Source organism: Vanderwaltozyma polyspora, genomic scaffold, assembly GCF_000150035.1.
Source record: "Vanderwaltozyma polyspora DSM 70294 KpolScaffold1032 genomic scaffold, whole genome shotgun sequence".
In the NCBI taxonomy this organism is placed as follows: Eukaryota; Fungi; Ascomycota; class Saccharomycetes; order Saccharomycetales; family Saccharomycetaceae; genus Vanderwaltozyma; species Vanderwaltozyma polyspora.
This window is the reverse complement of record NW_001834683.1, coordinates 137,493-151,449: the sequence shown is the minus strand read 5'-3', so window position 1 is coordinate 151,449 and position 13,957 is coordinate 137,493. Positions and strand designations below refer to the sequence as shown.

General features: G+C 32.7%; 6 protein-coding genes across 6 annotated transcripts; 3 read left to right on the top strand and 3 right to left on the bottom strand.

Moving 5' to 3' along the window:
* Positions 1 to 354: 354 nt before the first annotated feature.
* On the top strand, positions 355 to 1,398 carry TIF34 (translation initiation factor eIF3 subunit i; the record flags this gene model as incomplete). Its single annotated transcript, XM_001646279.1, has 1 exon — positions 355 to 1,398. One exon carries the CDS (start codon positions 355 to 357, stop codon positions 1,396 to 1,398), a length of 1,044 nt encoding a protein of 347 aa, XP_001646329.1.
* A 428-nt stretch (positions 1,399 to 1,826) lies between these two features.
* Positions 1,827 to 2,033, bottom strand: Kpol_1032p64 (uncharacterized protein; the record flags this gene model as incomplete). Its single annotated transcript, XM_001646278.1, has 1 exon — positions 1,827 to 2,033. The coding sequence occupies one exon, from the start codon at positions 2,031 to 2,033 to the stop codon at positions 1,827 to 1,829; it is 207 nt and encodes a 68-aa protein (XP_001646328.1).
* A 1,642-nt stretch (positions 2,034 to 3,675) lies between these two features.
* Positions 3,676 to 6,144, top strand: Kpol_1032p63 (uncharacterized protein; the record flags this gene model as incomplete). Its single annotated transcript, XM_001646277.1, has 1 exon — positions 3,676 to 6,144. One exon carries the CDS (start codon positions 3,676 to 3,678, stop codon positions 6,142 to 6,144), a length of 2,469 nt encoding a protein of 822 aa, XP_001646327.1.
* A 690-nt stretch (positions 6,145 to 6,834) lies between these two features.
* On the top strand, positions 6,835 to 7,281 carry HOP2 (Hop2p; the record flags this gene model as incomplete). Its single annotated transcript, XM_001646276.1, has 1 exon — positions 6,835 to 7,281. One exon carries the CDS (start codon positions 6,835 to 6,837, stop codon positions 7,279 to 7,281), a length of 447 nt encoding a protein of 148 aa, XP_001646326.1.
* Positions 7,282 to 7,624: 343 nt separating this feature from the next.
* On the bottom strand, positions 7,625 to 10,093 carry HIR1 (Hir1p; the record flags this gene model as incomplete). Its single annotated transcript, XM_001646275.1, has 1 exon — positions 7,625 to 10,093. The coding sequence occupies one exon, from the start codon at positions 10,091 to 10,093 to the stop codon at positions 7,625 to 7,627; it is 2,469 nt and encodes an 822-aa protein (XP_001646325.1).
* Positions 10,094 to 10,481: 388 nt separating this feature from the next.
* KAP122 (Kap122p) lies at positions 10,482 to 13,819 on the bottom strand (the record flags this gene model as incomplete). The annotated part of the gene is made up of 2 exons (XM_001646274.1): positions 10,482 to 13,667; positions 13,793 to 13,819. 2 exons carry the CDS (start codon positions 13,817 to 13,819, stop codon positions 10,482 to 10,484), a joined length of 3,213 nt encoding a protein of 1,070 aa, XP_001646324.1.
* Between the last annotated feature and the right edge of the window lie 138 nt (positions 13,820 to 13,957).

The following is a 13,957-nucleotide window of genomic DNA, read 5'->3' as shown; positions in this document are numbered from 1 at the left end:
CAATTATCTTTACAATATAACCCAAAGAAACACATACCTCCCCATATCCATCACTATACCATCACTACTACTATACCGTACTATACTCTACTATACCAATAACATTCCATACTTTACCCTGCCTTCCCCTTCAATATGCCGTTTTTTGAAATACCTTCAAACAGAAAAATTTTCCAGCAATATATTCATGTTGAACTGTTAACTAAGCTTTAAATATAAAAGACATACAAACTAATGATGACAAGTATATAGGTTTATTTGTTTTATAGGTAAAGGTAAAGGTATTATAGTTCTATTGTAGATCGTTGAACGAGACGAGATTGTTCATTAATCGATTATTCTAGTTGTGCAAAGATGAGACCTATTATGTTAGTGGGGCATGAACGTCCTTTGACTCAAGTTAAATACAATAAAGAAGGTGATTTGGTATTTTCTTGTTCAAAGGATAGTGTAGCAAGTGTTTGGTATTCTATTAATGGTGAACGTTTAGGTACTTTGGAAGGCCATACTGGTACTATTTGGTCTATCGATGTCGATCCTTTCACTGAAAGCTGTGTCACTGGTAGTGCTGATTATTCTATTAAGGTTTGGAAAGTTCAAACTGGTACCGTTATTCACACTTGGACTGCCCCTGTTCCAATCAAGAGAGTCGAATTTTCTCCTTGTGGTGATTACATCTTGGCAGTTTTGGATGACGTTATGAGATACCCAGGTTCTATCAACGTTTATAAAGTTTCAAGAGACCCTGTTACAAAAGAAATTAAAGAATTTGTAGAAGAACCAATCTTAGTTATTAACACTCAAGAAAACCATAAGGGTGTCACCGTTGCAGGTTGGTCTGCCGAAGGCAAATACATCATTGCCTGTCACAAGGATGGTAAAGTTAGTAAATATAACGCTAAGACAGGTGAATTCATTACTTCTATCGAATTGCATACTCAAACTATTGGTGACATTCAATTTTCTCCTGATCGTACTTATTTCATCACTTCTTCAAGAGATTCAATGGCTTACATACTAGATGTTGAGTCTATGGAACAATTGAAAAGCTACGAAGCTGATTGTCCTTTGAACAGTGCTTGTATTACTCCTTTGAAAGAATTTGTCATATTAGGTGGTGGTCAAGCGGCTAGAGATGTTACTACTACAAGTGCTCGTGAAGGTAAGTTCGAAGCCAGATTCTACCATAAAATTTTCGAAGATGAAATCGGTAGAGTTAAAGGTCATTTCGGTCCTTTGAATTACGTTGCTGTAAACCCACAAGGTACCTCTTATACCTCCGGTGGTGAAGATGGTTTTGCTCGTATACATCATTTCGAAAAATCTTATTTCGATTTCAAATATGATGTAGAAAAAGCTGCTGAAGCTAAGGAACATATGCAAACAGCATCAGCTTAATTAATTTAGCACTGTCCCAAAAACTACAAAAATACACACATCCCAAAACAAATCAAAGAACAACCGTATATGATAAACAACATTTACTGTAATATAATGTAAGTTCAAGGTATATAGCCACAACGAAATATTTTTCAAGTTAAAGAAAGCATTTTATCGTACTTCAATGTATAGAATAACTCGTTTTAGTGAAAACAACTAATAAATATAAATCTCTTTTAAACCAATTTTACTGTAATCTTCCTGAAGTATAGTTTAAATTTATATTGGTATATGTAAACTATATATATGCATACTTGCTATCAAGAAATTCAGGAAAGGTCGTGATGAATCGGGTTCGGGACATTTCAAAGTTCATTGTTTATCTATCTATCTGTCTATCTATCTCTGTATAACTAACTATAAATAAAATTTATCTATAATTGATCTCACCTTTTTTCTCTATTAGCTTTCAACTTCTCCAAGCTCTCAGCTTCCTTTCTAGCATTGGCTGCTTCTTGCTTCTTTCTCAAGATGTCTGCATCGGATTCCATTCTCTTCTTTGGATCACCATCTTTCTTTTGGCTCTTTCCTTGTTCCTTTTGTTTCTTCAAATTCTTGGCTCTTGCCAAATCTCTTTGATTACCTCTTGCCATTCTCTAGAAATAATGATTATTAGTGCTAACCTCAACAGAAGCTGTCACAATTGTTAAAAGGTTTATCAATATACCTGTTTTTTTGACAATTCCTCTATATATAGCCTGTGATAGATATGATTCCGTAATCTATTTAAAGCTCTAACGCTTGAGCTTTAACTTCGTATAGTTACCCGATCGATAAAATCAACCAGTACAGGGAACCACCAGAAGACGTTATCAAGACCTACTAAAAGCAAAAGATACAGATAATATAGCTGGTGACTTCTATTATCAAAACTAAATCCAAAATTAATTATTACAGCTTGTCCCTATTTACCATCAAGAAGACTTTACCTAACTAAGGTTAATTAGAGGCTTCCTCTCACTGTTGCAAGAGCAATTCCCCTTTCACTCCCGTAGTAGAGTACTATTATATGACATTGTGACATTACATATTAACATTATTTATAATCAGAACTACAAATACACTCTCAAGAACTAGTTCTATTCCTCCATTCCTGCATATCAAGCACTGCTATCCACTGTGAGCCAAGCATCCTCGGTGATATCAGTCTCTCTAGAAGTGCAAGATCTAGTTTCTATCTTATATAAACACTTTTACACATATACAACAGCTATCTATCGAGATGTCCAAGACATTTCTAACAAAGTACAACTACAACTGCTACATCCATACCAATCCACTTCCTTATCCTTATTATACAAGTGTGTCATCTCTCACTGCTCCTTTCTCCCCCCCCCTCTATCACATCCATTATCTGGCCCAGGAGATATATCTAGACAGAACAGAATTGATCCAAACTACTTGATATAAGAAACCATAACCAAAGGTTGGACGGGAACATGTCACAGAGTTAACCATGTGTTTATAGAATAGAATATACTCAAAGTATTGATTACTTGGGAAATGAACCGTTCGTCATAGGACGAATATAGTATGTAGCATGTGTATTATCTATTAAATATCCTATATATGTTCGAATCAAGTAAAGAAGACACAGAGTGGCCCCCCTGGTCTTCGAATAAGAATAAGAAGAAACTTTGGATAAGAAACGACTAAAAGAAGAGAGACCACCGATGGAAGGAGAGAGAGGCTTTACAAATTTTGGAAGGTTCGAAATATTCGAATCCAGTAAACCTCAACTTGTTGGCCATTTTTCCATAATTTCTAATCAGTTCAGTTTAATACTGGATTGTAATGGAATTTCAGACTGTGAGTGAGTGGTATTTTGTATTGTACCTTGCTCGTTTGAGTTATTTTGGTCTTGGATTATTGGAAGAACAGGGCCAATAAGCCAAGAAGGGTATATAGTTTTAATTTAGCCTTGACATTTATCAATGCAAAAACCGTTGAGATGATTAGAATTTGATTTCTTATTCAAGAGTCATATATATATATATATCTTGTATTTGAATTTGTATTTGTATTTGTATTTGTATTTATTAATCTTAAACAGTCGTTCTTGATACTTAATGTTACTTGTTTTTAAGATATTGTACAAAGGTGCTGACATTTCCTTTAGCACTGGGTATAACATTGCGATTAGTTAGTTAAAGGTTAACTGCTATACAGTCATTAGAATAATATATATAAATTACTTGAGTTATCAAATTTGTTAGTAATAGTCATTATCAAGATATGGGTATAAAGAAACTTTTCAGGTTTAGACCTCCTCCCGAAGATACCAAGGAGAAGAATCGAGATAATTTAATGGAACTTGGTATTGCAACCAAGAATCCTAATAGAAAGAAGAAGGAACTCTTTACTGCGTATGGTCAATATGCTAGAGATAGAGAGTTTGATAAATTTTATGCTCCAGAGGGTTATGAACAATATGCCTACCCACAGAATGAAGAGGGAGATTTAAATAAGTCACCTTTAGATTCTGATGCCTCACCATCAACCTCACCAACCACTAAAAAGAATAAGTTCTTCAGAACACCAAAACTATTTCATGATAAATCGCAATCTAATATCGAATCCAATGATGTTGATTTAAATTCTGCCCCATATGATCCTTACAATATAAATCAAACTCCTAACAGCCCCAGTGATGACGTTTATGCAAATTTCCAACGTTCTTTAGATTCGCAAAGTAATCCATACTCACAGAATCATTACACTCATAGATCTACTTTATCAGATCCATATGCTAATAGTACAGACCATTACAATACTCCAAGTCCTTATGATGGTCTTACCAGATTTAATGACGTTGGCGACTCCTATAATAATCGATTGGAAAATTCTGGAATACCACACAATGGGGCTCCAAATTTAAAGAAATCATTATCAGAAAGAATAGCTCCTTCTAGAATGGATAATCTAATTTCTAGTCCAATAAGTGGATTCTCTCACAGGTTCAGTGTCTCTACCCCTGATACGCAATACTCATCTGGAGATGAAAAGAACTATAAAAATGAATTAGATCACCAACCACATTGCCCAAAGAAAAATCCATATACAGGAATGCAAGCTTCACATTTTGGAGTGAATCCAACCAATCCTTACAGTAGAAGATCTCAAAGCTTTAAAAGTAATTTAGATGAACCGGCGAAAGGTCAAACACATTATCTTTCCACACCAACTCAATCATCATTCCAATCACCAGCTCAATCATCATTCCAATCACCAGCTCAATCATCATTCCAATCCCCAGCTCAATCATCATTCCAATCACCAGCTCAATCATTATTTCAATCACCAGCTCAGTCATCTTTTCAATCACCAGCTCAGTCATCTTTTCAATCACCAGCTCAAGCACCAGTTGGAACTCATATCCAATCCCCTATGCCTTCACCAGCTCCTATTTCAACTCAACCAATTACTTCAAGACATCCTATTCCTCCTATTCCTCCAAAGTCACCTTTAAGAATGCAACGTAATCTATCAATGTCCAAAAGAAGCATTGCAACTGAACAAGATCTAGACGATGATTTGAATGCAGAGCCCAGATCTAATGAATTTAGCCCAGTATCTAATGGAACAAGAGATATTGAGACGTCATTAACTGGAAACATCAATAACAATGATACAGAGTTGGATTTAAACGAGTCTGCCTGTGATATAAAAGACAATCTAAGCACCATGATTAATGAAACTAAGGACTACGTTTTAAATGGAAATAAATATGACATGCTGGATGATTTAAATGAAGTTAATGAAAACCATATTTCAAATATACCTGATATAGTCGTGGCCCCTACCACTACTAGATCCCCAATTCAACCTAATTTTAATGATGCATACCAATCACAACAAGTACTTATGGAGGAAGAACAGGCACAATTAGATACGTATACTGATTTTAATGCTGACGCCAGTAATAATTATGGTACTAATATGGAGCAAAATAGAGGCTTTAGAACATTTGAAGAGATTCAAAGAGAGGAAGAAGAAAGACAAAAACAAGAAGAAGAAGAAGAAGTTGATGAAATAAAACAAGAAATACGATTCACCAAACAAAGCTCTTTAGCCTCCACAAGAAATACATTAAAAATGGCTCGTGAAGCTGAATTAGCAGGTATGAATACAATTGGTATGTTAGGACACCAAAGTGAAAAATTAAACAATATTCAAACCAATTTAGATATAATGAAGGCTCAAACTGAAGTAGCAGGTGAACATGTAGATAAATTGAGAAATTTGAACAGAAGTATATTGGCAGTTCATGTCAAGAATCCATTCAATTCGAAAAGAAAAAGAATGGAAAGAGAAGAAGAATTGAAATCACGTAAAATGGAACAACAATACATGCAAGAACATAACAACAATGTTTTATCTACTTCTACAGCAAGAATTGAAGGTATCTTATCTCTAAACAATGACGAAAGCTCTGTAAGAGAGAAGTACAAGAGAAAAGAGATCTTGGAAAGAGCTAAAAAATATCAATTTGAGAATGATGAGGAGGATGATGCAATAGAGGTTGAAATCGATAGAAATTTAGATTCTATCCAACAAGTTAGTCATAGATTAAAAAAACTTGCTATTGCAGCTGGTGAAGAAGTAGACGACCAGAATAACCGTGTTAAACAGATTGAAACAGACACTGACATGTTAGATATCGACTTGCATTTACAAACAACTAAATTGTCATATATAAGATGAAATATTAGACATATTCATGAAATTGATCGATTTCGAAGGCATTCTAAATCATATAAATGTATTAATTATGTATTTATTAATTTATTCATAGTTCGTTTTATATAGATTCATTTTAAACAAAATAAAGCATTAAATTTGAATTACTGACACCATATGTATATTTTATTTAAAAGAATTGATTAGTTTACAATTCAACAAGTAAAAGATATCCAATATATATATTAATTGGTATACATTTAGATATTTCTACTTTTATTACAGTAATTGAAGTATTCTTGTTCGAGGCGGCTAGCTTGATGATATATTTAAATAAATATATACAAATGGAGATGGATTATTTTAGTATACCATTTAATAGAAAGTGTGAAGTTAGATAAGACAACCATAATAGTATTAGAAGAACTAGACTGTAGAAAATATGTCAAAATCAAAAGATACACAAGAAGGTATGTTAGCATTTTTTTTTGTTTTACTGGATTAGTTATCTAGGATCACTATCTATACAAATAATGATTCATTTTTACTAACATTTATATACCCTTAGATTACGATGAGATTGTTCAGAGATATCTGGACTCTCAATATAGACCTTATAGCACCAATGATATAGTTCAAAACCTATCTAATGTCATTCCAAAAAAGTCTATTGTCATCAAATCATTGGATTCTCTTGTAAGTCAAGGAAGAATTATGGTTAAGAACTTCAGTAAAATTCAAATATATTGTTGTCTAGATAAGAACAGTATAGATGAATCTAATGATGGTGATTATAGTTTTGAAAAACTTACTGATTTGAGAAATGAAATGATCCAAATTGATAAGCAACATTCCTCCTTATTGGAAGAATTTACCAACGTTAAAAAGGAACTGCCAAATAAAGAACTTCAATTATGTAACGAGAATACATTTAATGAGATTCAAAAATATGAAAAAATGATTAGAAATCTAGAATCCTCTGATTCAAATGTTGAAACAACGGTCGTCGAAGATTTTATGAAATTAAGAACAACCATTCAAAAAGAGATTACCATTAGATCTAAAATCTGCAAAAATTTGGTGCTTCTAATAAAGGACGTATCTTCTGGAAATATCAATGATCTTTTAGAAGAAATTGGATTCGAAAATGTCGAAGTTTAAAAAGGTTTCTCATTCATTTGCAAGCAAGTGAACTATTACAATATCAACTATGCAATTACTAGAGATTCTATAATTATACATATACTGAATTAAACAACAAAAAATAAAATAACTATTTGACATGAAAAGCAGGTCTAACCGAACATTAATAGTCCAATCACTTATTTCTCTTTTATTTATTTCATTTCAATGTGAAATGTCAGCATAACTATCTCAATGCCGTCATTGTAATGGAACTGTTAAATTTTTATTATCTTCTCTCATTACATCAATTATATTATTGAATTATTAATATTATTAATATTATTACAATTTTTAACTAAATCATAGTGAAAATAGTTATTCAGTTAACTACTTCTGTCCAACAACCCAAATCAGTTTTCCACTCATAAGTGGAATCAGGATTTATCATTTCTATTATTAATGATTTTGTTTCCGGGACCAGTACAAAATTCCTTATCTTCTTGTTTATTCTAATCCTATTAGATTCAAAATCTTCTCTATATAATATTGGTAAAATCGAGATATTCTTTATTACACATTTAAGTTTCAATAAATCCCATCCAAAGAATAATCCTCGCTCGGTTAGCACAACTAAAGTTGTATCAAATATAACCATTTTAATTATTTTATGACCTATGCTAATCTTTGGTAATTTAAATTGACCGTTGGTGGACACTATGTATAATGACCCATCCGATGTTGCCATACACCAACATTTGTATTTTGCTGAACCAATTACAGATATAATAACCTCTGGAATAAAAAATTCAAGTGACCTTTTACCACGATTATAACCAATAACCCTCGTTGGATTATCAAAAAGAGCATCCTTATCAAATTGGATCGATCTTTCAACACCATTACGAATTTCCAATACATGGAAGTCTTCAAGATCACCACATTGTAATAAAACCGAATCAGTATCTGGAAGAATACTACTATTTTCTAAATATCTTAAACTTGGTTCATCACTCCACACCTTATCAGGTGTTAATTTTGAATTTAAAGTTAGCATTACTTCTTCTTCTTTATCACTATCATTGCCACCTATAGAATTTTCTCCATTGTATGATATATTGATAGAGTTAGCATCTCCTGAATCTTCAGGGTTAGCATCTGTTTTTATCCTTGTTCTTTCTCTAGTACCCATAATCAAAGAATGAACACCCAATCTTGGTATTGGGAATGAAGAGGAACTAAATTTTTTGGACAAATTAAATAATGTTGCTGGTTTCTGAACAGAAGATAACTTCAGTATATTTGATTCATCATTACTACTATTTAATCCATTAATAGATTGCTGGGCTTTATTCGGAGAGTAACCAGAGGAAATTAAAGTTGGTGCAACTCTCTTCTTCCCGTTTTTCACCACAGTTTTGTTTAATTGTTCATCTCTTGCTCTCTTTGGCACTAATATATTTACTCTCTCAGACTTCTTCTCATTCTGCTCTTTTGAAGTTGGAGGATGTACTTTTGGAGACGACTCCATTGTAATTCTACTTTCTAAGAGTTTCGAGTCTATCTTTTCTGGTTGCCTAATATTGATCTTTTTTACAGAATCCTCTAGATATAATTGTTTTACACTCTCTGGGAAATCTAAAGAATCTTTATCAACACCATATCTATGTAGCTCCTCCATATTTCTCTCCAAGGATACAGTTTTACCTAGCTCATTCTTGTCAAATATAAAAGCGGTTATCGAGCTATCTAACGATGTTGCAAATAACACTCTACCATTTGGAGTCCATACAAGGTCTGTAATTGATTTGTTTGCAATATCATAAGCTACAAACAATGGTCTAATTCTATTAGTACACCATAACGCTAAAGTCTTATCCTGACCAGCAGAGGCAACTATAGATTCAATTGAGTTATGGGATGATTTTGGTAAGGAAGTTTCAGATCCATCCGATTCCCTTTTCGATTTATTTTCAGTAGGAATTTCAAAGAGTCTAGGATTAAACTTTACTACTTCTGTAGGAGCATCATGACCAATCAAGGAAATATTTGTATCCCATGTACCTCTATTTATGATCACCACTGAGCTTACAGGACCATTGGTAGCATTTGGCGCAGCAATATGTTGACCATCTGGAGACCAAGATAACCTTCTGAAATATGTAGTTAAGGGAGATTCTTTAAATGGTTTCCTTACAATGTGTTCTACGGTGAACATCGAATCTCCTGTCTTGTGATATCTAAATATTTTCAATGTACGATCATCAGAGGCAGTAGCAAAATATTTGTTGGCAGGATCAAACACAACACCTTTAACATGCGATTGATGGACATCAAATCTTTTAATTTTTTCAAAAGTAACACCATTCCACACTATGATCGATCTATCTAAACCCACGGTAACAAGTATACTGGAGTCTGGAGCCCAACATATATCTTGAATATCGTTATCATGAGCAACCAGTCTCTTACGTACTGTCCAATGCTCTTTATCATGTTCAAATCCGAAGACTGGTTCTATTCGATTCTCTTCTTCCAATGCCCAAATCAAAAGAATTCTATCATCTGAACCACTAGCTAAATACTTTCCATCTGGTGAGAACTTCACACAAGTTACTGAACCTGTATGTCTGCTCATACTTGCTAAGGGTAACTTTAAATCATTTGAAAGATTATTAGGGTCTTTACTTACCGATGCCTCTAAGATTGAGCTTATAGACCAGATACGAATCTTACCATCTAAACCACCAGTTGCTAATCTCTTGCCATCTGGACTTACATCTGCTGAATAAACTTCATATTTTCTATGTTCTTCCCTATGAGAAAGCCAAGGAAACTTTACAACTTTCATTCACAATATCAACAATCAGGAAACCTCACAGGAACTAAAAATACACGAAAATACCTCTCGATCAGTAGCTAAAGTATCAATAAGAAGTTATTCACAAACTAGTTAGATCAATTGTGGACCCTTCTACCTCTATTAATCCCAAAATCGCAATTGAAGTCTTCTTTAAATGTTTAATCAATCAGCTTTTATAGATGAATTTTTCACTTTGAATTATTTCATCTATAAATTTAGTCAGGCCTTTAAGCTTAAGTATGTAAAATAAGAAGTGTCATTAAATATGGAACTGAATTAATTTTCGATGATGATTTTAATTTAAAATGAATACTTAACTTATTATTTAGTATCTATAAAACATATATTAGTATTGCGATGGTTATTGTTTTTATTGTTACAAGCTTGGTAATGAGTTACATTCTAACCACCATTCTAATAATACGTTGCTGGCAGCACGATTACCTCTGGTTACAGATAACTTTTGAATTAGCTTTTCATGGGCAGGATTATTGTCACATATGGTTGGTAATGCAGTCATTAGCCATTGTTTTGTTTGCATTGGGAATTTTGCTATCAATGCTCTGATTAGATCGGTATAGCAGTTAAGATCAGAACGTTGAGTGTTGAATAAACCATACATTGTTTGATAAGTAATGTCTTGTCCCAATGAGATAACATCTTGGCTTGTCTTTTGTAATTCTTCTTGTGTGTATCTTTTGTTGTTGATTAATTTTGTAAAGAACTTAGTTGTTGCAAATATGGTGAATTTTTCTCTAGATGGTAGTAATTTTAAAAACTCTGGAAGGATAAATATATCCCAGTATTTAGTATAGATTATCAATGATGGTTTCAAATCTAGTATGCAATTGACAAAATTGATTACTGTTTGCAGTAGGTCAGGGTCATTTTGAATTGATTGTTGGTAGTATGAAAGGAAGAATCTTTCAAACATAAAATCAATATCTTTCGGAGTTAATGTTTCTTTGAACTTAACAATCATTCTTTCTAGTAAATATGTATAATATGGTAAAGAAGTGGATAGTTCAGAATTTGGCAAATGCTTCATAACGAATTCCATGATTTCTGTCATTGAATAAGCCAAGAAATGAGGACCATCATTTACAACCAATGCCTTACCCATGATTAAACAACAGACTTCGGCAAATCTCGAATCTTTCTGATACTGAGGATCGGATAAAACTAGATCTAACAATTCAGTCACTTTATTTCTGACTTGCAAGGGATCCATTCTCCAGAACTCTTCGAATTCATGTATTCTTTTTAAGAATTCAATATCTTCCTCTTCATCAGACGGAATTAAGGAGGATCCAAGTTCTGAAATGCATGTCAACAGACTATGGACATAATCGCGCTGTTGTTGAAATGGAAGATTTCCTGAGCTTTTGATCAACTCTGTAATATTTTCCACCAATTGTAGGATATATCTACCTTGCTCCTGTGGACCATTTGATGTTCTGGCCTGAATTAAGTAACCGACAGAATGAATTAATTTTTCTCTTGTAAAGTTGGAAACGTTAGAGTCTGATTTCAAAATGGAGCTTAATATGGATAAAAAGTGGTCTAAATACGACGACAATTCTTTCCTGCATACTTCAAAAATAGTATGAATTGATCTAATAACAATAGTCTCTAATTTCTCATTCAGTTCCTTATTGTTGTCATTGGTATTGACTGTACAACCTTGCAACCCTTGGAATAATGATTCTACACAAGAGCTCAATTGAGAATTATCTTGTATGAAATATCCAGATAAAGTTCCTAATAGACTGGAACTAGTCCTAATAGAATCTAATTTCAAATGCTTGGATGATGCAGTCTGAGCTGAACTCTGCATTCCTGATTGAAATAGGAAAATTACATTTTGAATGAACATCTTATTAGAACCAATAATATCACAAATCCAAGGACTTTCAGATAATGTCATATCTACAAGTAATTTGTTCAGTAAGAATGACATGGCTTCTGTTTGGAACACGTCGATATCCGCAGAGTTTTGTGAGGTATTTGCATTGGAGACACCCTCTATTAGGACATTTGTTAACTTATCGTTACCTAAAACTGACCATAAAGATTCTATCATATCTGAAGTTGCAGTTCTAAAGTCTTCAAATTCGTGTAAAGAAGAATCTTCACCATCTTCATCAATTATCTTTTGTTTAATTAACAAACTGATTTTTGGAAGATAAATGCTTACAACTTGTTGGAATATCCCCACTGCTCTTTCAGGAGCTTCAGGTGATAAGGTCTCTGGGGCTAAGTTGGAATAGCTTTCAGACAAGTCCATCCAGAAATCCACCATTCTAACAGAAAATGCTTCTTGTAACACTGGAGTCAAAGGGAAATTGGTTAATTGCAATAGAACTTTGATATATTCTTCCAAGTAATTTGGATTAATGTTTTGAGATGGTATATTTACAAATAGCTTATTGCACACGTCTAATGTGTTGATTTGTAAGAAATCCACAATACACCCAGCAAGTTCTCTTAGTTCATTGGTCATTTCATTAGTTACCAAGTGGTTCATATATTGAAGCATCCATGCATTTTTTGATGTATCTGCATTAATTTTTCTTGATACACCAAGGAATATTGTTTCAATCTCAGATCTCAATTCATAATTGATTAGGGTAGGATCATTGGCAAATACACCAGTAAAGATGCTTAAAATCTTTTCAGCCTCTACAAAGTTATCAGTTTCAGCTGATGAACAACACATTAAAGTGATAAGGTTGCTGAACAATTCAGTTAAATCCATATTACCATGGGATGAGATATTTCTAAATACTGAAATACAACTGATCCAAGCATTAATAGATGAATACAAGATGTCATCTCTAGATTGCGTCATTGTTAAATTATAATTCATTAAAGCCATAGTCGTGATGTATAAATGATCATGTAACACTTTATAAACATTTGTCATTGTAGCCTTTCTTGATTGGTATTTTGTCAAATCTTCAACTATAATTTCAGTAAAAATGATTAGAATCATATTATATACTGGATTTGTATTAATAAAATTAATCAATTGTTCATATTGTACTTCTGCATTAACAGAATTCTTCAAAAACATTTCCAATTGTGGATCTTCAAAATTTTGCCATTGTTCATTAGTTAGATTATTAGATTGTGATAATAAAACAAGTAATGTATTTAAAGGATTATTCCAAGAAGAAACCTGATCTTCGTTTGAAGCAGTTGGTTCGTTTTCATTTATATTTGTATATATCAAAGATAAATTTGACATAAGCTTTTTAATTGTAGTTAAAAGTTGAGCATTCACTTGTGGATTTGAAACATAAAAATTGCAAAAATTAGCCAAATGAATCAAATTAACTCTAAATAATTTCCAAAGAGTCTCAAATGAGTTTACATTAGTGTTTAATTGAACAGTAAGGGTTAGAGCACCAAAATAATTGACATTTGATGGATAACTTCCAATCTTTAATAATTCATTGGCTACATGAAACCCATCATGAGATTTCTGGATAGTTTGTAACCTCTGTTGAATCTGGTTTACCTCCTGTGAAGGATTAGGAGAATATAACTTCTCGATCAACTATTAGAATTAAAATTAATACAAAATTTTGTATTTTTTTCATTGTTAGTATTAAATTCTATTTAAAATATTTTACAATGCTAATCGTTTTCTCCTGAAACATAAAAAGCAAAAATTAAACATACATCAACGATCTCTGCTATAGAACTCATTCTAATCACCACTGATTCTAGTCCAGTCCCTCTTGTTCTTATCTTATATGCCTTATAAAGCCTTCATTTTAACATTTCATCATCTTGAAGTAGTGTAAATTTTCAATTTTTAATATCTGTAAGAAATCAAGATTCTTG